General features: G+C 39.1%; 1 protein-coding gene across 2 annotated transcripts in view; it reads left to right on the forward strand.

The window, feature by feature from the left end:
- Window positions 1–22744, forward strand: part of GRIN2B (glutamate ionotropic receptor NMDA type subunit 2B) — a 644293-nt gene that overhangs the window by 367739 nt on the left and 253810 nt on the right. For both annotated transcript variants that reach the window (XM_043969072.1, XM_043969071.1), the window contains one exon: window positions 2053–2651. In XM_043969072.1, coding sequence (XP_043825007.1) covers window positions 2053–2651 — 599 coding nt within the window. The remainder of the gene's footprint in view (window positions 1–2052; window positions 2652–22744) is intronic.

Genomic DNA, 22744 nt, shown 5'->3' on the forward strand with positions numbered 1-22744 from the left:
AATATAGTCAGTTATTTAGTTATGCAATTGAAGGAATTGATATTCAGTTTCATCAGGAACCTAGTGCATACCTTTCTTTGTAACAAAGACTAAAATGAAAGAGAAAAAAGACAGTTCAGAAAAACCAACCAACACATCAACTGAATCTGACAGTATATGTACTATTCCATAGCCAGTCCCCCACTTTTGAAAATAAGGTAGAGCATGTTGAGTCCTTATTTATAATAAAGAAAAACATTTAAGCATAACTAATCAACAGATTGATCATATCTGACAGCATATGAAACACTCTTTACCTTTAGTTTTTCATTTCCAAACTGAAAGGAAAGAAATACACTTCCATCAATTCAGATGTCTTCCTATGTTTCTCTTCAAAGTCCTTTTTGGGCACTTCTGTGGCCTGAGACCAATTCATATTTTTCCTAGACGCTTTGTAGTGTAGGAGCCTTGACGTTACTATCTTCTTCTGAGAGTATACCTTGATCTTCCTTGTCACCAAAGAAACTTTCTATGGTATGCATCTTTTTTCTGCCTGCTCATCTTGCCAGGCTATTTCTTGACTTTTAACTCCTTCTTTAAAGTGGAGCACTGTTTCCAGGATGCACTGTCCCAAGCTTCAGGGGGTCCCAGGTGGATCAATTTAAGGAGAGGCAGGTTCCTCACTTGCCTGGCCTGTTTTCTGGTCTGTAAATAACCCCAGGCCTCCTTGCTCTTCAACCAGGAAACAAAATTTGGCTTCGCTAAGGTTGAGAGCTCTAGTAAGCCTTTGCCCCTCCCCCACCTGGGCCTCTGCCACCACTCAAGACTGCTTCCTGTTTTCCTACATGGGTCAGTGCCAGCAGAGACCCCTGCAATCTCCCCCTGGCCAACTGCTCAGTCCTCTCCCTAGATCGTGAGCTTAGTTCCAGAAGACGCTGGTGCTGCAGCTGATTTAGAGGCTCCAGGAGTCTCTTTCTCTGGCATAGCCTGCCTGGGGCTGGAAATATGTCAGCACAGCTACGTCTGGGTGGCCAGCCTGGGTCTGGATTTGTGTAGGCATGACCACAGGGTTAGGCTCCAATCTTGCACTGGCACAGCAGCCCCCTCCTGCTACTCTTCTAAGTCATCTTTAGCTGGAAAATAATCTCACCCTGTCCTTTTGTGGGTTCTGCTGCTCCAGGAATTGTCCTATGGCATTATTTGGAAGTGTTTGGCTTAATCATGCAGGGAGGTCCGAAAGGTTACTGCCTTTCTTCTGCCGTTTTGGATCTGCCCCCACTCTGGCTCTATGTTTCTCTAATAATTCATATTCAGTGTTCTTACTGTGCATCCCATTACATTCAAATGCAGGAATTCCTCCTCATTCCAAGACAATAGTTAATAGGAAAAGGTCACATAAAGCATGATAAAACTTTACCATCAACAGACAGTGTAAAACTCTTTAAAAACCATCTATGGTATAACTGGAAATAATAAAAAATGCCTTTTAAATATTGGCAGAAACCCACTACCATCATTGATGTAAAATATTTTTTAAAATAGATGGTCACTGATCATTGAACTGATCTGACAAACTTTCCTGAACCTTATCATGGGTTGTAAGGAAAAAACGGGAAAGGAAGACATCATTCCCAACACTATACATAATGTATGATATCCTGGCCACTTAAAACATTCTTCTAGCCAAGGGAATGCTAGATTCAGCTTTCATTGATTTGTGGAAGCCAATTGTTCAATGTTCAATGTATACATTCGCACCTTGGAAATACTTGAATGCTTCAGATTGGGGCTTGATTTATTTCAGGTTTAGATGGAATTATCATTTATTTTTAAAGAGTTTTATATTGTCTGAGGATGGTTAAGTTTTATCATGTATGGTATCATGAATATAATTGTGATTCTAAATATACCCAGTCTTACAGACTTGACACAAAAGGGTTTTGGACAAGACTTGCTTACTTCTCCGCCTTCTACCACACCAACTTTTCTCCCTCTCCCTTGCTATGCTTGGCTCAGAACTTGATGCTGATTTCTTTTATTTGATTTCTCTCTTTCTTTTTTGTCCCATTTTAGGATGACTCCTCCATGTTCTTCCAGTTTGGCCCATCAATTGAACAGCAAGCCTCAGTGATGCTCAACATCATGGAGGAGTATGACTGGTACATCTTTTCTATCGTCACCACCTACTTCCCCGGATACCAAGACTTTGTCAACAAGGTCCGCAGCACCATTGAAAACAGCTTTGTGGGTTGGGAGTTAGAGGAGGTGCTCCTGCTTGACATGTCCCTAGATGATGGGGATTCCAAGATCCAGAACCAGCTGAAGAAGCTTCAAAGCCCCATCATACTTCTTTACTGCACTAAGGAAGAAGCTACCTATATCTTTGAAGTGGCTAACTCTGTAGGGCTAACTGGATATGGCTATACATGGATTGTGCCTAGTCTGGTGGCAGGGGATACAGACACAGTGCCCTCAGAGTTCCCTACGGGGCTCATCTCGGTATCATATGATGAATGGGATTATGGCCTTCCTGCCAGGGTGAGAGATGGGATTGCCATCATCACCACGGCTGCTTCTGACATGCTATCTGAACACAGCTTCATCCCTGAGCCTAAGAGCAGCTGTTACAACACCCATGAGAAAAGGATCTACCAATCCAATATGTTGAATAGGTAAGAGTGTGGAGCAAGATGCAATTAGAGGGTGGAGGAAGGGCTAGGTTTCAAACACATGAATTGAATGGTGTGGAGTTTCAGAAACAGTGAGAAATGCAGGACAAGGCAGCAGTGGGTTGGAGGCTGGTGACTGGGCTGAGGGCCTAGAACAATGAATGGTGGGGGCGATTCTGATCCAAATTGTGCTTCTTTGTGTTTCTGTTCCAAGTGTCCTTGGTTGTTGGTGTAGCAGTATACCCCAAGTAGGAGGAGACGAGAGAAGGCCAATCCACTGTTTCCTCTGGAATGCCACATATGATGGGTGAATGGTGAGCAGGTGATACATAGGTCTGTGGGCATGCCGACAGTATTCTCCCCTCACAAAGTGGGCTGGATTATATTGGGATGCCAGTACTTCCCCACTGAAGCAGGCCACAGTGGGATTAGCCTGCTTGGTTGCTTCTAATGACTAAGTTCCCAGATTTCATTAGCAAGGAAAGTCCTGAGCATGGTCACTTTCACCTGGTATCGTCTCCTACAACATAGAAAGTAAACTACAGTGACCCCCTATTGGGAGCATTGTGTGGTCTGATAGAGGGTAGACTCTTGAAAGGTAAGAAATCATGCAGGTTGTGATGAGCAGGGTCCTTGCTGTCCTGCTGGGCTCCACTATTTCTGCTCACTTACCCCATACAAGTGGGCTACAATTTTTGCCCTGGTTAAAAGCCCTCAATTCGGTGCTTATCCTGGAATACTGGCATAGTCGGTGATAAGTTTCCATAACACAAATGCAATCAGGACAGATTTTCCCCCCATCATTGGATATCTAGGTTGGAATAATTTATCATGGTACCTTTGTGGGTATGAGCTATCCTATCTGATACCTCTTTGCAATCCAGAATTATCATATTCAGTTAGGGTTTTCATTATGACATAATTCTGTTTTTTTTTTTAATTCCTATAGATTTTGTTCTGAGTTCTCTTTTCTCCCAGTCGGGTTTCAGGATATTTCACATACACAAAAATGGTTTCTTATTAAATATAAATACATAATCCTGTAGGAAACTCCAAAACAGAAGTTACCAAATAATATAAAGGAATCATGTAAATATTACCTTAAAGCTTACAGATATGGTAAGATGGTTTCTTTCTATTCTAAAACCTGAGGAGAGAAATCAAAGGTTTCACATACCCTGCTTTTCCCTTTTGTTTCACAAACTCCTACTGTGGTGTAGTTCTCCCCAACTCTCACTTCCACTTGTGGGACAGCTTCACAGAGGACAGCCTACCTCTTCTTCTCCCAAGGTATGAAGGGTAGGTAGCCTTTGAGAGGTTGACATTTTTTTCATGCTATCATTCACAAGTATACTTTCCAGGTGCTCCTCACTATCAACCAGCTGGCATCACTAGGTTTTCTCAAAGGGATATTTACTCAGAAGGTATAGCAAGAGTAAAAGTACAAAAATATCCCTCTCCCCAACCCAACCCCACTCTCCTCTGGGAAATCGGTTGGTATAAAAAAAAATTTTCCCTGCCCCAACCCTGTGCACACTCTCCATCCTACTACTACAGGATGTCCCAAAGTTCTTATTGAAATTTTAAGCTTTAATTTAACTATTAAAGTATAGAACTTCACTAAAACTTTTGGGACTTCCTGTGTATATACAAGGATCCTGGAGAGAAAGGGCTCAAACTTGAAGCACAAAGCTACCAAGACACATACATACATAAAAAATGTACACATGTGATGGTGGCTTGTGGGGGGCTACCTCCTGGCCTGGAAATTCTTTAGTTCTTTTCTTAAGAGTTGCCACTAAATTCACTTCCGGATGTGGTATAGTTGATGGACAAGTCTTTTCCTTGCTTGCAGGTGCTTTGTTTGACTTCTGGGTTGGTTCACTCCTGGCCTGGGTCAAGCAATTAGCTCTTCAGGTCTGGCTCCTCAGTGGACTCAGCTGCTGTGGCTACTGACATAATCTGCCACTAATTCTGATTGCTAGATGTCTGATGGCTCCTCTGACCTTTCAGAGATCATGAGGTGTCTGAACCTGGTGTCTGAACCATTCATCCAAGATCAGGAAAGAATAAACCCAGGAGACAAAAGAAGCAGGTACATCATGTATTTGCAGACACCTGGCAACTGAACAGGGAGATTAGGCAGCTGTACCTGAAGCCACTCATCGTGTCCTACCCCCTATCAGAGGCTAACAGCACACCTAGGCATATTAATACTCTAATCTTTCTGGGGTCAGAGTATTGTGACTGGTACCCTTTTAAATGACAAATCACAAAGCCAAGAAAGATAGCCATCATGAAAACATGCTGAAAATAAAACTGCTGCAAACAGTTGGCTTATAAACATGCCTTTCTTCAAGGATGGCCTGTAGCAATAACAGGGCAAAGGAAGGTCCTTCACTTTTCAGACTGTGGAATATGGAGGCTACCTCGAATCAAACCCTCAAGGATCAGGTGGAATCAGGGGTCAGTGTTGGGAAAGGGACCTCTCCTCTTGTTAAGAATATTAGTTGCTTTGTTGGCACATCTTTACAGGCCAGATGTTGGCACATCGTTAAGGTCCACTGAGAGTTGACCAAGGCCTGTTTATTTCCTACATTGTTTTGAGGAAAATTCTGCATGACAAATGGATTTATATGAAATGTCATGGGTTTTAGAAGAATTCCAAATCCAGGATACAGGTGAGTACTTGAAGGGATTAATTTCTTTTGTTACTCAAGGAAGATTAAAGATTTAAAAAATGATGCTGTTTCATTCTCTGAGAGGGCCCTTAAAGATGTATTGTTTCCATTCTTTGTGAACAAGGAACAGCATGATATGTCAGCCTAGAATCCTTATGAATTGAATTTGTTCCTTAAGTCTCTGTAGCATTACCAGGTAGACTTAGTGATATTTAAACATTTCACCAGATGAATACTTCTCTTGGTGTTGGTAAATGTGGCACATTTGTTCCCATCCTTTTAGTAAACATGGCACAAAAATGCACCATTGCCCAAATCATGCTGAGTCTTTGACTCCCCATTGAGAAGATAATTTGATTGAACATGAAAAAGAATTCCTTATCCCATCTATCTCCATGTGCAAGTTTTTATTAGAACCCGAGGGTGGTCTGAAAGAACCTTTATATCAGATAATATAAAATTGTTTTGGAAATGATTAGGTCAAATGTCCAGAATCATCTTTATCCCCTTGAGCTAGGGGAGAGTTATTAGCTGTTAGTAGGTATGTTGTCTCTATTTTCACTTCATCACTTCCTTGGGGACCAATTAATGATCATTCTCTCTCCTAGTGTGCTTTCTAATGCTGTGTGGGTCTATTTATGTCACTTGGATGATGGAGCATTGTCCAGTTACCTCAGGGCTTTCTTTTTGGTATAAGGGCGCAATATTCCTACTCTTTCTATAGCTCTCCCTTTAAAATTAGCAGAAAGGAAAGATGCTATTTAAGGGATTTGAATCTTAATTTGACACATGTTTCATGTATTTTATGATGATTATTTTTAACTCCCTAGTATTCTAGATTAATAATAGCATTAGACTTGTTACCTGGGAAGCTAAGTGGCACTTGGAACCAGGAAGTCGTAAGTCTGAATCCTGTCTCAGGTAGGATTGTGTGACCCTGGGCAAGTCGCTTAACTGTCATGTGCCTCGATTCCCTTATATGTAAGATGAAGATAATAATAACATATACCAAGTAGGGTTTTTATGAGGATCAAATAAGATAACATGTAAATAACTTTATCTTAAAGCACTGTATGTGCTAGTTATTATTATAATTATTATAATATTTAAAACCACCCATCACTCATCTTTTATGAGGCTTGACTCATTTTCCCCTCCTCTTCTCCCCCCACCCAAGTTTATTCTCTTTTCATTTACTTTTCAATATCTTGTTATCTGACTTTGAATTGCATCATTCAACTTAGTCTCCTTTGCTAGAAAATTAGCCACACACTGTCCCCTCACTATGGGTATCCCCAGGCTATGTCTTAGACCTTTTCTTCTCTCTCTCTCCATGCCACCCCATATTTTCTGATAATCTCATCAGCTTCCATGGCTTCAATTATCTTCTCTATGCAGGTGGCTTTCATATCCAACAATGATTTCTTTCCTGAGCCGTAGGCTCCCATTACAAATGGTCTGTTGGACATCTCCAGTTAAGTATATTAGAATCACAGCAAATTCATTGTGTCCCAAATGTGACTCACTATCCTCTCAAACCCATCCTTCTTTCATACTTCCCTATTTATTTTGAAGACACCTCATTCTTCTGGTCCTTCAGGTGTGCCAACTCAAAGTACTTCTAGGTTCCTTCTTCTTCATCTCTCTCAATAGAAGTTTTCTTTTTGTTTTTCTTTTTTCATTTTTACTTTTCAAGTAACACCTATTTTGTAGTAATCTGTCCCTCTCACTACCACTTAACCCACTGAGGAAATTTTGTTAACAGAAGAAAAGAAATCCCTTATTACATCTCTACATAGTCTGCCAAGACACATTCCCACATTAACCAAGTTTGAAAATGTATACCACTCTCTGGATTTTAAGTTCATCACCTTTGTGCCAGGAGGTGAGTGGAATGTTTCTTTTGGGAAAATGGAAATAAGTTCCATTTAAGCATTTCTTATGGCACAGTAATATTCCTTTTCATTCATATAGATAAATACAAAATGCTTTGAAAACCTTAAATGCTACTTTATATAGTGATTTAAGGTTTGCAAAGTATTTTGCCACAATTTGTTTATCCATTCCACAATATGAGGATACTCCTTTAGTTTCAAGTTTTTGACTACCAATGAAAGAACTACTATAAATACTTTGAACATGTAGGGCTTTTCCCTCTTTCTTTGATTTCTCTTGGCATAGTGATAATGGTGATATAGCTGGGTCAAAGGGTATGCCAAGTTTGTTAACTTTCTGGGTGTAGTTCCAAATTGTTTTCCAGATTCATTTCTAATTGTTACTAAATCCTGTTAAAACTACCTCCACACTATCTCTTTCAACAGTCTCATATGGCTATCCCTTAATTCAAGGTTTCATTACCTCTCTCCTAGATTATTGTTCTACAGTCTTCTAATCTCCTCATTTCTATTCTCTTTTCTCATTAATCTTTTCTCTGTTTAGCCACCAACTTTTCTCAAAGCACAAGTCTGACCATGTCACACCCTCTTCAGTGGCTCTCAATTGCCTCCAGGGTTTTTTTAAAGCATTAGCTTGGGGGCAGCTAGGTGATACAGTGGATAAAGCACTGGCCCTGGATTCAGGAGGACCTGAGTTCAAATCTGGTATCAGATACTTGACACTTACTAGCTGTGTGACCCTGGGCAAGTCACTTAATCCTCATTGTCTCACCAAAAAAAGCAATAGCTTGGCATTTAAAGTTGCTTTGCAATTTCACTCCAGTTTACCTTTCCAGGCATATAGCACATTACTTCATACAATCTACATTTCAAATAAACTGGACTATTTGCTTTTAGCCAAAGTCTAAACTGCTCTGTGTCTCTCCCATACCTGCAATGTGCTGCCTGTCCATCTTTCTCTCTTAGCATTCCTCAAGCCCTAGATTATGTGTGGTTTCCTAGAAGAACCTTTTCTTATGGCTAGTGATCAGTGGTTAGTACTCTCTCCTTTCTCCTTAAACTATCACACGTATACTTGTCTATGGGTTATTTCTACCACCAATTGCTACCAACTCACTCTCTCCTAGTAGAACCTAACCATGTCATCTTGCTGAGGGCAGGTGATGTTTTAGTTTTCTCTCTGTATTCCAAGCACACACTTGAAGGCCTGTTGGATTGTGTTGTATTGAATTGGCCAGAATCTTCCTATTCCTTCAGCCTTTGGGCAATAGGGGGAATCTCTTTTGTCTAATTGATGGGACAAAAGGAGCTTTGTTAAGGTCTTGTTTAAACAGCTACCATGAAAACAAGGGTTCTAAAATCTTGAGGTAGCTCTCCTTAGAACTACTACAAACTAGATTGTTCCCACAGGAACAGCCTATTTGACTTTGCTTGGCCTGGAAAGTGTTGAAAGGTGTAAAAATAAATGAAGGATTGAGGCAATTAGTTCTCAGATAGTGCAGGCAAAATCTACTTGACCATTACTTATTTCACTGTTATTATTAAATGTTTATTGAGTGCTAGGTATATGTAAGACTGTGTACTACAGGTAAACCTCATTTTATGTAATAGAGTTGTTACATATGAGTGAATAGGAACATTGTGTGTCTTCTTCATAAATTGAGTCATATTTCAAACGCACCAAAGTAGCTCACTATTTAAGGAACCCTGTGCTGAATTCTTTTTCTATCCTGATAATCATCATACTCTGACTTCTTCCATTAATCTACTATGAAAATCTAAATTTTCACGTATTTTGCTTAATGTCTGCTCAATGGAATGGAGAGTATACAAAAATCAAGGGAAATAATAAAAGAACATACTAAAACATTGGAAAGAGAGGGAGGCAACAAGGTAAGAACTGAAAGAAAAAAGAGAAAACTCTCTGAAAAATCAGTACTTGGTTATTAATGATATTTTCAGGTCTTCATAGTCTTTATTTCTCTCCTGTTTCCCATATTATTCTGGTGTAGTCATATTATGTGGTTATTTCAGGAAAGTTCTGTTACTTTTCTTTTAAACTATACAAGTATTCTCAATTATAGATTGTTTCCAAAGTCAAATAGTTTTTCCTTTATGATAGTACTTCATTTTCTAGCCCATTTCTAGATCTCTAAATTTGCCTGTGGGTGTGGAGAAGGGAGGCTTACACCCACTGAAGAAATTTGGTGTTGGGTGGAATATTGAGTGTGTCTGTGTGCATGTGCATATGCATATGCATGCACTGGTGGGAAAAGGATGTAAGGCATTTTTTAAAAAGAAAAAAAACATGGTTATGATAATAGGAAAAAGAAAAAGAATTGTCAGATTAGGCTGACTATTATGCTGAGTATATGGAGCAGGTGATCTGAGTGGCTTCAGTAAAGAAGGGATATGAGTTGACAGAAGAAAGAGAGAGAAGAGCTGGAAGCAAAGGTAAAAGAAGTAATTCCAGCATCAGTTTGGAAAGGAGAGGACCTGAGATAGATATATAGAGAAATCTCACCTTTGCTCGATATACAAGTTAGGCCTTAGGGGCAGCTAGGTGGCACAGTGGATAAAGACCAGCCTTGGATTCAGGAGGACCTGAGTTTAAATCCGGCCTCAGACACTTGACACTTACTAGCTGTGTGACCCTGGGAAAGTCACTTAACTCTCATTGCCAGGCAAAAACCCCACAAAACAAACAAAAACAAGTTAGACTTTAGATAAACTCTGGTGAATACTAGCAATTGTTAGAAGCCCTATCCTATTACAGTCATCTTCATGAGTTCAAATCTGGCCTCAGACACTTGGTGATATGATCCTGTTCAAGTCACTCAACCCTGTTTGCCTTAGTTCCTCATCTTTAAAATGAAATGGATAAGGAAATGGCAAACCATTGCAGTATCTTTGCAAAAAACAAACAAATAAACAAACAAAAATCCAACCAAATGGGATCATAAAGAGTAGACTAGAACCAAAAATCAAGTGAACAACTAAGTTTGGGGTGCTATGGTACACATAGGTAGAAGTCTACAGTAGACAGTGACAAAGATTGGATTAGAAGAGAGATGAGGTTTGTAAATATAGATTTGGGAGCCATGTCCATAGAAACCATATGCTACTTTTGAGAGATTATGAGATGATCACCAAGAGAAGGAAGTGAGAAAACAGATGAGAATCCAGGAAAGAACCTTGGGACCCACTCATGCTAAGGGGGCAGGATCTGAAAGAAGATAAGAAGATGAGAAAAGATCTAAAGGCAGGTAGGAAGAGACTTAAAAGCACTATCATGAAAATTCAAGAAGGAAAGAGTAAACAGGAAGAAGGATGGTCAATAAAGTCAAAGGAAGCCAGGAAGGATAAGACAGATATTTATTAAGTATGTACTATATGCCATAATTGTGCTAAGCACTCAGGATGCAAAAAGAGAAAAGAAATCACCTTTAACCTCAAGGAACTTATATTCTCTTGGGGATGACAACTTGCATATATCTATTAAAACTGGTATTATATAAGTATATGCAAAATAAATACATAAAGTGACATAATTTGGGGGGAAAGCATTAGCATCTTGGGGGATCAGGAAAGATCTGCTATAGTTAGACATAGCGGTATATATTTCTAATCCCAACTATAGGGGAAGCCAAGACTATATTTCAGTGGACTATGCCAATTTTCACTAAGTTCAGCATCAATGAGGTTAGCTTCTGGGAACAAGAGGCCACCAGTTTGCCTTAAAAAGGACAAATCAGCCCAGGTCAGAAATGGAGAAAGTCAAAGTTTCTGTGCCAATGAATAGGGGGATTTGACCCATGAGTGGCACCTGCCTTTGCATCCTAGACAAGATGAGAAACAGTCTTTAAAAAGAAAAGATGGGGGAGGGGGTGGCGGCTAGGTGGCACAGTGGATGAAGCACCGGCCCTGGATTCCGGCATACCTGTGTTCAAATCCAGCCTCAGACATTTGATACTTACTAGCTGTGTGACCCTGGGCAAGCCACTTAACCCCCCATTGCCCCGCAAAAAAAACCCAAAAGACAGTGAGGTGGGCCCTGTAGAAATTGATATTTGTGCTGAAAGAAAATAAATTTGAGAAAGTAGTGCTCTCAAGTCATGGAGAACAGCCTATATCAAAAATATAGAAATGAGACATGCAGTTTCATGTGTAAGGAACAAAAAACTAATTTGTCTAGACTAAGGAGTTTGTGAAGAAGAGTAGGAAATTGGCATGTAAAGTACCTTCAATACCAAACAGAAGTTTGTATTTGACCCTAAAGAGAACGGGGAGCCACTGGAGTTAAATAAGTAGTCAGATCTGTGCTTTGGGATAAAAAAACAAGGCCACTGGATTTGGCAAGTCAGAGATTGCTGTTAAACTTATAGAGAATGATTTTAGATGAGTATTGAGGTTTGAAATCAAATTGCACTTAGAGATGAGTAAGTAAATGCATAGAGAAAGAGTGTGAAAGAGAACTAGTCCTGGCCTAGGTTCAAATCTTAATTCTTTCATTTACAAGTAAACTGTGTGACCTAGGGCAAGACAAAGAAAGAAAGAAAAAGCTGTGGGAGTGAAGGAAGAAGGAAATGAGGGAGAGAAGGAAGAAAAGAAAGATTTTAAAAATCATTTATTAAGCTCTTAATACTGAGAATGCAAATGAAAAGAAAGCATAGGGGGCAGCTAGGTGATGCAGTGGATTCAGGATGACCTGAGTTCAAATCCAGCCTCAGACACTTGACACTTACTCACTGTGTAACCCTGGGCAAGTCACTTAACCTTCATTCCCCACCCCTCCCCCAAAAAAAAGAAAAAGAAAAGAAAACATAGCCCTTGCCTTCAAGGAGCCTACATTCTAATGGAAGAGGAAAAAAGAAACAAACATACAGCAGAGTAGTGACCAAGGAGGAAGACTTTGTTCTGGAAATTTACCCAGATGATGAGTGGGGCCAAAGTGGAGCCCAGCTAAGAACAATGACAAAGTTGATCTGACCGTTATTCCAGAACTGGAGATGATAGATACTTGGATGTGGGGGTGGGGTGGGGGAAGGGTATACATTTAAACTGGTCAATTAAGGAGGAATGAAGGGAAACAAAGTGTCTGGGGCTAACCTGAGATAGTGGTTCAGGAAACACCAAATCAGGAGAGTTGGACTCCATGGAGAAAATTTCTTTAATCCAGGACATGGTCTCTGATTGCTCTGACCCTCAGTTTCCTCATCTATAAAATGAGGAGGATGGATTAGGTAGGCTCCAAGGACCCTTCTAAATCAAAATCTGTGATCCTGTAAATGTAGAAAGGAATTTCTGGAGTTCAGCTATGAAAAGATGGATAGATATGGGATGATAGCTTGAATGTGGCATAGTAGGGTTAAGTGAAGAATTTTCTTTTAAAGATAGGTATATCTGGGCATATTTGTAGGCAGTAGTTAAGGGGCTGGTAGGTAAAGAGAGACTGAATAAGAGGGGGATGATTGGAAGGATCTCATCCTGGAGAAAAAGGCAAGGATCAAGGGCTTTGGCAAGGAGAAGAGCCACCTCCATTTAAGATTGGGGGAGGAAACAAATGAGGGGTGATGTGGAAGCAATTTGAGATATAGAATTAGGGAGAAGAGGTAGCTTCAGTACATGTCCTTAACTGAGTGGGAGTCTTATGGCATCTGTTTTTTTTTTTCCTTCCCACCCCACCCCCCATTCGAAGATAAAGACTGGACAATTAGGGGGCTGGACCTGAAGTCAGCAAGACTCATCTTTCTGAGTTCCAGTCTTGCCTCAGGCATTTACTAGCTATGTGACCATGGAATAGTCATTTAACCTTGTTTGTCTCATTGGGTCATGTAGTCTGCTTAAAGGAATTATAACCTCCTTTCTGGCAGGAATTATGTTTCCTGGTTGTGTAGGATAGTGGCCTGAACACCATTAGTAGTGAATAGGGACTGGACCTGTGATTTTATTGATATGGGAAACTTCTAAGTGAGAAAAGTCCAATGCAGATCAGTACCTTTTCTGAAACTTGTATTCAGAGAGTTTATTAATATGTTTTGATAATAACTGACATTTATGTAGCACTTTAAGACTTATAAAACACATGAAATAAATTGTTCAATTTGCTTCTCACAAGAACACATAAGTGCTATTTTTTATTATTACCCCATTTTTACTATTATTGCTAATCTTCAGTGATTTATTTACAGAGGGGACTACAGCTAGTACCTGAGGTGAACTCAAAGGATATTTCATATCCAGAATATGATCTACTTACTATACAGCACTCCCTCTCAGACTTCCTATGTCTGTAATATGATGGTAATCTTTACCAGAGAAGAATTCTCCAATGTAATGTTTTGGCTCAATATGGCTGGCAGAATTTTTTTAAACTTAGAAGAACTGGCTTTCAAACAGTTTGACTCTAAGAATCAGTTTTTAGGTGGTAGTGAATCACTGTCTCAAAGAAAGCAAATTGACCCTGTTTTGGAAGAAAGAAGGGGCGAAGAATTGATGGTTAGTAATGAGCAGAGACCATTTAGCTTTTCAGAACTTTGGAGCTGAAATTTTGTTTATGGCTCATTCTTTTCCTGGAGAGACTGGTGGGGTTGGCTTGCCTTAGTTAGTGCCAAGTCCTCTAACTGTGCAGGCTGGTCACACACAGAGTAACTGCTGCTGACAGATTAGAGATCCCTGCTGCTGAAATCTGTTCACTCTTGTCCAGCTTCCAGCAGCAGCAGCAGGCTGGGAGCTGTTCATCCACCTCCTTTATTGCTCATACTTTCTCTTTCTCTTATTTCCTTCCTTCCTTCCTTCCTTCCTTCCTTCCTTCCTTCCTTCCTTCCTTCCTTCCTTCCTTCCTTCCTTCCTTCCTTCCTTCCTTCCTTCCTTCCTTCCTTCCTTCCTTCCTTCCTTCCTTCCTTCCTTCCTTCCTTCTTTCCTCTCTCCCTCCCTCCCTCCTTTTGTACCTCCCTTTCTCCTTTCCTTACCTCCTCTCTTCCTTCCTTCCTTCCCCGCTTAATTTTTAGCTCTTGGTCCCACCTCTCTTTAGGCATTTCTTATTCAATATGAATCACACAGTTTCAGTTTTTAAGAAAACCTTCCCTTACCTTTATTACTATCATTTGCCATTTTAGGTATGTTGTAGATAGGGTGCTTGCGAGCAGTGTTTGTAGGAGAGGCTGCTTTTGAAAGATCTCAAATAAATAATCTGAAAATTTTTGATTTCTCTATCCTTCTAATTGAGTCAATTACTTGAAAGAGCCTTATGATTTCTATCAAATTAGGAGAATGAACAAATTTGGAACTAGCTCTAATGAACTAAAAGTTTTTACTTTATCAGAAATTTAGATCTCTCTTTTGTTATTTCTTGGTCTTTGCTGACTGTGTCATTTGATAATAGTATATTTATCTGTATAATAAAAGAGGTAGATTCAGCTTCCAAATATTTTATACCATCTTCGAAATTCCTAAATAAGTTCCTTATCTTTTCAAAGTAGGACACTTCCCTGGCCATTTTCCTGCAATATCTTCAGAAGCCATGACACAAAATTCACAGTGATTCTTTTCAAACTCCTCATAGGGTCCAGGATGCTTGACTTGGAGTCACAAGACTCGTATTCCATTCTGGATCTGCTCCTAATGAGCTACCATTTAATGAATGTCATTTAACCTCTCGATGCCTGAGCTTATGTACTTCATAGGGCTACAGTGAGGAGGTGACTTTGTAAACTCTAAAGCCCTATAGAAAATGAGCTATCATTAATGCTGTTCTTATTATTTGGTGTCTGATAACAGCCTGGTGACTCAAGATTTTATGTTATTCCTTGAATAGATGAAATATATGCAGAAGACAATACAAACCCCAGCTACGACTCTATCCTGATCTCCCTCATATACAGGATCAAGTATAGAATCCTCCTTGCTTCTAATCAAGCCCTTCAAAACCTGACCCCCATCATCCCACCTTTCCCATCTTCTTATACCCTACTGCCATATATGCTTCAATCCAATGATACTAAGCTCTGTGTTGTTCCTCTCCACTGAGAAACTCTACCTCTGAACTCTGGGCACTCACTGGCAGTCTCTTATGTCTGCAACTCTCTCTTCCCTTATCCCTACTTCCTAGCTTCCGTGGCTTTCTTTAAAAATCAGCTAAAATTTGCCCTTTTACAACAGGCTTTTCCTAATCTCCTTTAATTCTAAAGCCTTCACTCCATTGATAATCTCTGATTTACCCTGTAGATATCTTTTATTGTAGATAATTGTTGGCATATTGCCTCTCCAATTAGGCTGTGAGCTCCTCAAAAGCAGGAACTGTCTTTTATATCTTTGTAATCTCAGTTTAGCATGGTACCTGGCACATAGTAGGTACTTGATGCATATTTGTTGGCTGACTGAAAGAGCAAAATGCAGTTAGTATTAATAGTCACAGGACAGCTAGGTAGCATAATGGATAGAGAACTGGGCTTGGAATCAGGAATACTCATCTTCCTGAGTTCAAATCCAGCCTCAAACACTGACAAGCTGTGTGACCTTCTTTGCCTCAGTTTCCTCATTTGTAAAATGATCTGATGAAGGAAATGCCAAACTACTCCAGTAGCTTTGCCAAGAAAACCCCAAATGGGATCATGAAGAGTCAGGCACGACTGAAATGACTGAACAACATTCTTAGTTACATAGTGTCAGAACCAGCAAGGGATCCCATATCTTAAACCATCATTGTAGAAATGAGAAAACTGAGGCCCAGAGAAGTGAAGTTAAGTTGCATAAATTTACAAGGCTAGGAAGCTTAATAAGTGCTTGAATGAATCCCTCAACCAAACCTATGCATTATTTTCCTTTTATTTTTTCTCTCTCTTAATCCAAAATCCACAGGAACCCTGCTAGTATGCAGAATAATAACACAGCTCATTATTGCTGATATTTGAATATCACAGAAATCTCAGAATTTGGGCCAGTTTAGCTAACCCATCCCTGAACAAGAATCCCCTTTATAACAGGCAAGGAGGGAGGCAATGAGAGGAAATGTCATCCAGTGGAGAGTTCTGGTGTCAAGTGAATTGTGTTCAAATCCTGATTTTATTATTTACCTACCAATGCAACCTTGAAATCAAGTCACCTCACATCAGCAGCAGCAGCAGCAGCAACAGCAAAAGAAGGAGGAGGAGGAAGAAGAGGAGGAGGAGCAAGAGGAGGAGGAAGAAGAAGAGGAGAAGAAAGAGGAAGAGGAGGAAAAAGAGGAGGAGGAGGAAGAAGTCCCTTTTAGTGATAGGATCCATGATCCAGTGGTTAGCTAACCTTTTCTTGAAGACCTTCCATTATGGAAAGTGTGTGTGTGTGTGTGTGTGTGTGTGTGTGTGTGTGTGTGTGTGTGTGTGTGTGTGTGTGTGTTTAGAGGGCTTTTTTTTTTGGAATGCTAAATCTATCATTCATATTTGTTATTTCTCCTGGTTTTGTTGCTACAAGTCATGGGACTTTTCACTGGAGAATCCCTTCCAAATTAACAGTGAACTATGTTTTGAGTCTGGCCATTTGACCACTTCTAAGTCAACTTAAATATATTGTTATCTAGCCCACATCTATCTATCTATCCTCTTCCACAGGGATAGCATGGGTGATGTCAAATATTTAGATAAATTTTATCTATGACATTTCACTGTCCTACTTCTAAAAGAGGGAAATAAGGTTGGTTTCATGTGACTTGTTCCTCATGAAGCCATACAGCCTTTTTATGATCTTCACTTCTGAGTCTAGGTGTTCACTAAACATCCCTTTTCTAATACATTATGGAATTTTACCAGGAATTAAAATCAAGCTTACTTGCCTTTACTTTTGTGACTCTTCCTTTCTTTTTGAAAACTATGGCATTTGAGTCAAATTCATCTTATAAAACTACATGTCGAGAAATATATTATATACATATATACATATACATACATACATACACACATAAATGCACACACACACAAACACACCTATTACATATGTTGTTGTTGAGTCATTCAGTCATGTCTAACTCTGCTTAGCCCCATGGACATCATTCCAAGTCATTCTATCCTCCACTATCTCTCAAAGTCTGTTCTAGCTCATGTCTGATGACTGTTGCTTCCATAATACTATCTGTCCATCTCATCCTCTGCCATCCCCTTTTCCTTTTGCCTTCAATCTTCGCCAACATCAGTTCTTTGCCAACAAGTCCTGTCTTCTCATTATGAGGCCAAGATATTTAAACTTCAGCTTCAGTATTTGACTTTCAAGTGAATAGCCTGAAATAATTTCTTTAAGTATTGACTGATTTGCTTTCCTTGCTGTCCAAAGGACTCTCAAAAGTCTTCTCCAGCACCACAATTCGAAAGCATCAATTTTGCAGTGCTCAGCTTTCCTTTTCCTCATAGTCCGACTCTCACAACCATACATTGCTACTGGAAAAAACAAAACATAGCTTTGACTATATGGATCTTTGTTGGCAAGGTGATATCTCTGCTCTTTAGTATGCTGTTCAGATTTGCCCTAGCTTTCCTTCCAAGGAGCAAACTTCTTTTAATTTCATGGCTGCAGTTGCTGTCTACAGTGATCTTTGAGTCCCAGAATAAAAAAATCTGTCCCTGCTTCCATTTCTTCTCCTTTTATTTACCTTGAAGTGATGGGACCAATGACCAAGATCTTAGGTTTTTTTTTATATTAAGCTTCAAGCCACCTTTTACGTTCTTCCACACACACAAACACACATATCTATGTGTATATGTATACATACATACATACATAATATATCCTTTGGTGGACCTTTGGTTTCATTGTTATGGGTACTTCATGTACTAAAGTAAATGATAATTCATGTGTACTATAAAAGCTGTGAGAATGATCCAGTCAATATGTTGGAAGCATCCTTTGGTCATTCTATTTATTAGGGAAAAACTATTTAGAATATCATTTGTCTCTCATTCACATTCTGTGCCCAGCCTATATACCCTTCTGGACATAATGTTCTCTATGATACCATTGTACATCATTGCTTAGCAAGTCACTAGTAGGCTTTAGTTTATTTTTATCTGGGGTTCATCTTTCTATAGCTCTTTAGTTATTTGTAATTTTAATGCTTCTATAATTATGGAGCTTCATAATTTGTAGCTATTATAGCATCACCAAGAGAAAACTGAGGTAAAAGAGATAAAAAAAAAAGAGGTAAAAAAAGAACGCAGGCCATCATTAGGCAATTCTTTGAATGCATTGTGCAATTTCCCAGATGGGATCTCCTCTTTCTCTTTGCTTTGCATACAATCCATTGCTTGTCTGGTTTTCTGCCTTGATACTTTACATAATCTGGGTGATGTGTACTGTTTATTGACTTTGCCTCCCCATTGTCAATGGTTAAACCAGTCTCTTTTTTCATCAATATGTGTTTTACTCAGAAGGCTTTCTAATGTTCTAGGGCTCAATGTAATTAGCATTATGGCCTATGGAAAGTGGAGTATCTAGAGTACTCTGCCATTAATAGAGGGTCTTTCTTATTTCCGGATGTTGTTCAGAACAACCTTCACAGTAGTGGATATCTCATAAATGAGCTGATTTTTCCTTGTTTTATATCTAACTTGAAGCCCATATTTAGCATATTGTCTAACTGTAGACACAACTGTCATTGAGTCTTGTGTAATATTAATATATTCATGGAAAATATTTTGTTTAAAGAGAAATTTCAAGAATGCATTTTGTTCTACATGATCAATTTTTAAAAATTGGTGAACAATGGCCATATGCTGGGGCAGTTAGATGGCACAGTGGATAAAGCACCAGCCCTGGATTCAGGAGGACCTGAATTCAAATCTGGCCTCAGACACTTGGCACTTACTAGCTGTGTGACCTTGGGCAAGTCACTTAACCTTCATTGCCCCACCAAAAAAATGAAAAAAGAAAAACAAACAATGGCTATATGCCTCTAGGCCAATTAATCAGTTGCACATTTATGTGAAGATGTGTTCAGCAGGAGAAATGTGCATACAATAGCCAGACTCTTCCCTTACTACCAAGGATATTGTCAGTCTGTGCAGACCATTATTATAAAAATTTTAAAGAGATGAGAAAACAGGCTTATGGGTTCAGATTTGGTAATAAAATGAAAAGAAATAATATGTACATGAAGTATCATACCTCTTTGTAACCATTATATATATTTAGTGTCATTATAAAAACAGTGAAAGTCGATAAGTTGAATACAACAATAATTATCATTCTGTAGTCAGAATATGAGTATGTGCATATGGGTTAACCATATCACTTATCTGAAGGTCACTTAGTAACTTTACCTATATTTAACAGTCAGGATCTAGGAAGAAAGCAAAATTGCTGCATGAACAATCCCAAAAAGAGGTCATAAAATCTATACAGTGGAGTTCTAATATTTCATTCATTAGAGTTTTCCTCAGACCCTCACTGAGATTCTACTTATTCTTCTTGTTACACAATTCTAACAAATTCAACTAGCTCTTTTCCTAGCCCAGGTAGATTAAAAGCAACAGATAGAAGAAAGAAGTTATTATTATAAGGGAAAGGAGAAAGACACCAACAGCACCTAGACATACTAGTTTAATAAAAGTAGATCTAAGAAGCAGCTAGGTGGCACAGTGGATAGAGCACTGGTCCTGGATTCAGGAGGACCTGAGTTCAAATATGACCTCAGACCCTTGACACTTACTAGCTATGTGACCCCAGGCAAGTCACTTAACCCCAATTGCCTCATCCAAAAAAAAAATAGATATAAGAATTTAACAAATCATACTGGCCTGAGGCAATTTAGTTTAGTCATTTAAAAAACAAAACAAAACAAAAAAACAGAACTGTGATTTTCTTAGTTTAGAGAGATCCCTGGTAAAGGACTTCTACTAATGTAAATCAGCACCTTCTCTGCAATTTATAATCTTAGAGCATTGCCTGGAGGCACTTGATAGGTTAAGAGATTTAGCCTAGGATTACAGAGGTGGACTCAAACCCATGGTGCTCAGGCTCCCAGGTCTATTCTCTAGCCAATACTCCATCTTTCACCATTAGTCCTACAGAGATCACTATCCTTTGAAGACACAGCTCTACCATAGCATAATATGGTGATTAACAGTATTCAATGTATTTACCAGTGATTCTGAGTCATTCTTTTAAAGAAAAATTAAAGCTAGTTCAATATATTCTGTTTAAGCAGGCAGGGAGTTTTGTAGCATATTTTATTAAGAACTCCAAAATTATTTAATTTTCTATTTTCTAAGAAAGAGATATTGTCTCTCATTCCTTGATGATGGCAGATAAATCAGTCATTATTCTGTGTTTATAATATATGCTCCTGTATGCATTTATTGCACCCTCATATGGTTTTATGCATACATGTACATACCATTTACTTTTTTTGTGGGGCCATAAGGGTTAAGTGACTTGCCCAGGGTCACACAGCTTTTAAGTGTCAAGTGTCTGAGACTGGATTTGAACTCAGGTCCTCCTGAATCCAGGGTCAGTGCTTAATCCACTGTGCCACCTAGCTGCTCCCCATTTACGTTTAAGGAAGGAAGTGTTCTTTTATTTTAAACCAATATTACAAAAGAATTCTATGGCATCGAGTTTTCTTTTCAGGCCTTTCTGCCAAACCTAACATAAACAGGCTAAGTTATGTCAACTGTGGAGTACCATGATGATCCTGGATGCATTTTAAGGAATACTAGTTTGGAGTCAGGAGACCTGGGTATGAATTTTAGCTTTGCTACTACCTGTGTGATCTTGGGCAAATTATTATATCTCTCTGGAATAATTGTCTTTGTGGATAAAATGAGGTGGTTGTTCCGGTTGAACACTAAACTGTCTCTTAGCTCTAAATCTATGATCTTACATTAGAAATGAGCATAAGCATCCTTGCACCTTGTCATGAGTCATGGTCTAAAATGTACCACACCAGGAGACCTGGTCTTATCTTTACTTTAACCCTCAATTCTGCTCCCCATTCCATTTGCTGGTTTGAATGGAATATATATGGAAATGTAACATCTTTTAGTCTCTGCTTTTGGCAGATCATCTTTAGGCTAAATGAGGACCAGGCTCTCTATATGGTTCTTCTAAACCTGTGTAAGGAACCCTGGGTAATCAGTATTTACTGTGTTTATAGCTTAAAGAGAGAGGTCTAGAAGCATACTTTATCTGTTCTATATTTTGGATAAAAATATTCCCTGCCTGTCACTGATCCTTTTGGAAAAAATGAATTTTGGCCATTCTGATTTAATCTGGGGCCCTTGTTAACTTAGGAACAGGGAAAGATGAGAAGGAAATTCAATGGACATATGACACAGCACCTCAAAATATCTTTTCATTTGGCTCCAGAAAGGGTAGAGGGTCTCTCTAGGAGACCAGTTTTAACTTGCTTTGGGGTCATTTTTAATGGAATTGACAATGAAGAAGTGCCTGAAAAACAAACATAATGGCATGAAGAAATACAGATAAGTATCAGTGAAAATTCTTTTGAAAAAAGTATCACTTGGTGTTCTGTAACCCAGATAGATTCCATGGTATAATGGAATCATTTCTTGGAAAAGTCAAGCTGATGATGGGAAGGAGGCAAAAGTAATCCACCCAAACTTGTTATTTTGCCAAACCCAGAACCAGCTTAATTTATTGATCTAATTGTCTTAAAATTCTAGCCCCATAAAAACCTCAAAATTCAAGAAAGAATGTAAGTTTTTAAAAATCTAATAAAATGTCTCCATCTCTGTCACTGCACATGCACAGTTTCCATAGTTATTGTAAAAGTTTAAAAATAGGAAGAGCCATGTGGCTGTGACTCCTATTGCTAATGTGGAGAGCCTTTCATTCTCTCTGATGTTATTCCATCTCAGAATGTGGCTTTCACAGGACTTTGACTCAGAGAGGCCCCTAGTGGCTGTATCCATTGGGAAGAGCATCTAGTTATTCTTAAAGATTAAAAATTCTCACACTTTCTGCAACAGCAGGAACATTCTTGCCAGTGCCGGTGCAAAGGTTTGCAATTGACTCCTTTTGGACCCAGAGTAATGACTTCCTGGATCTCTAAATGTGTCATGTCTATATGCTATTTCTCTTTCTTTCTGTCAGCCCTGGATAATGTCAGTCAATGACTTAATTTTTTTTCCCCTTAATGAATCAAAGAAGTAAATATTTAGCAAAGATCTGAGTGCCCCAAAGTTAAGAAAGGAAACAAGCTTACCAGTGCTTATTCTGTGCCAGATATTTTGCTAAGTCCTTTACAAACATTATCTTGTTTGATCCTCACAACACTAGCATATGGGTGCTATTATTATCATCTGGTTTTATAGTTAAGGAAACTGAGGCAGACAGAGGTTGAGTGACTTGTCACACTGCTAGTGCCTTAGGTTGGATTTGAATTTAGCTCTTCCTAACTCCAGGCCCGCCCATCCAGGTTCTCTGTACACTATGCCACTGAGCTGCCTTCCATAAAGGGGATGAGGATAGGTGTAAAAGAGGCAGAATGGTACAGTAGAAACAGTGGTGACTTTGAGTCAGAGAGCCTATGTTT

The sequence above is a fragment of the Dromiciops gliroides genome, chromosome 5 (assembly GCF_019393635.1).
Source record: "Dromiciops gliroides isolate mDroGli1 chromosome 5, mDroGli1.pri, whole genome shotgun sequence".
Taxonomy (NCBI): domain Eukaryota; kingdom Metazoa; phylum Chordata; class Mammalia; order Microbiotheria; family Microbiotheriidae; genus Dromiciops; species Dromiciops gliroides.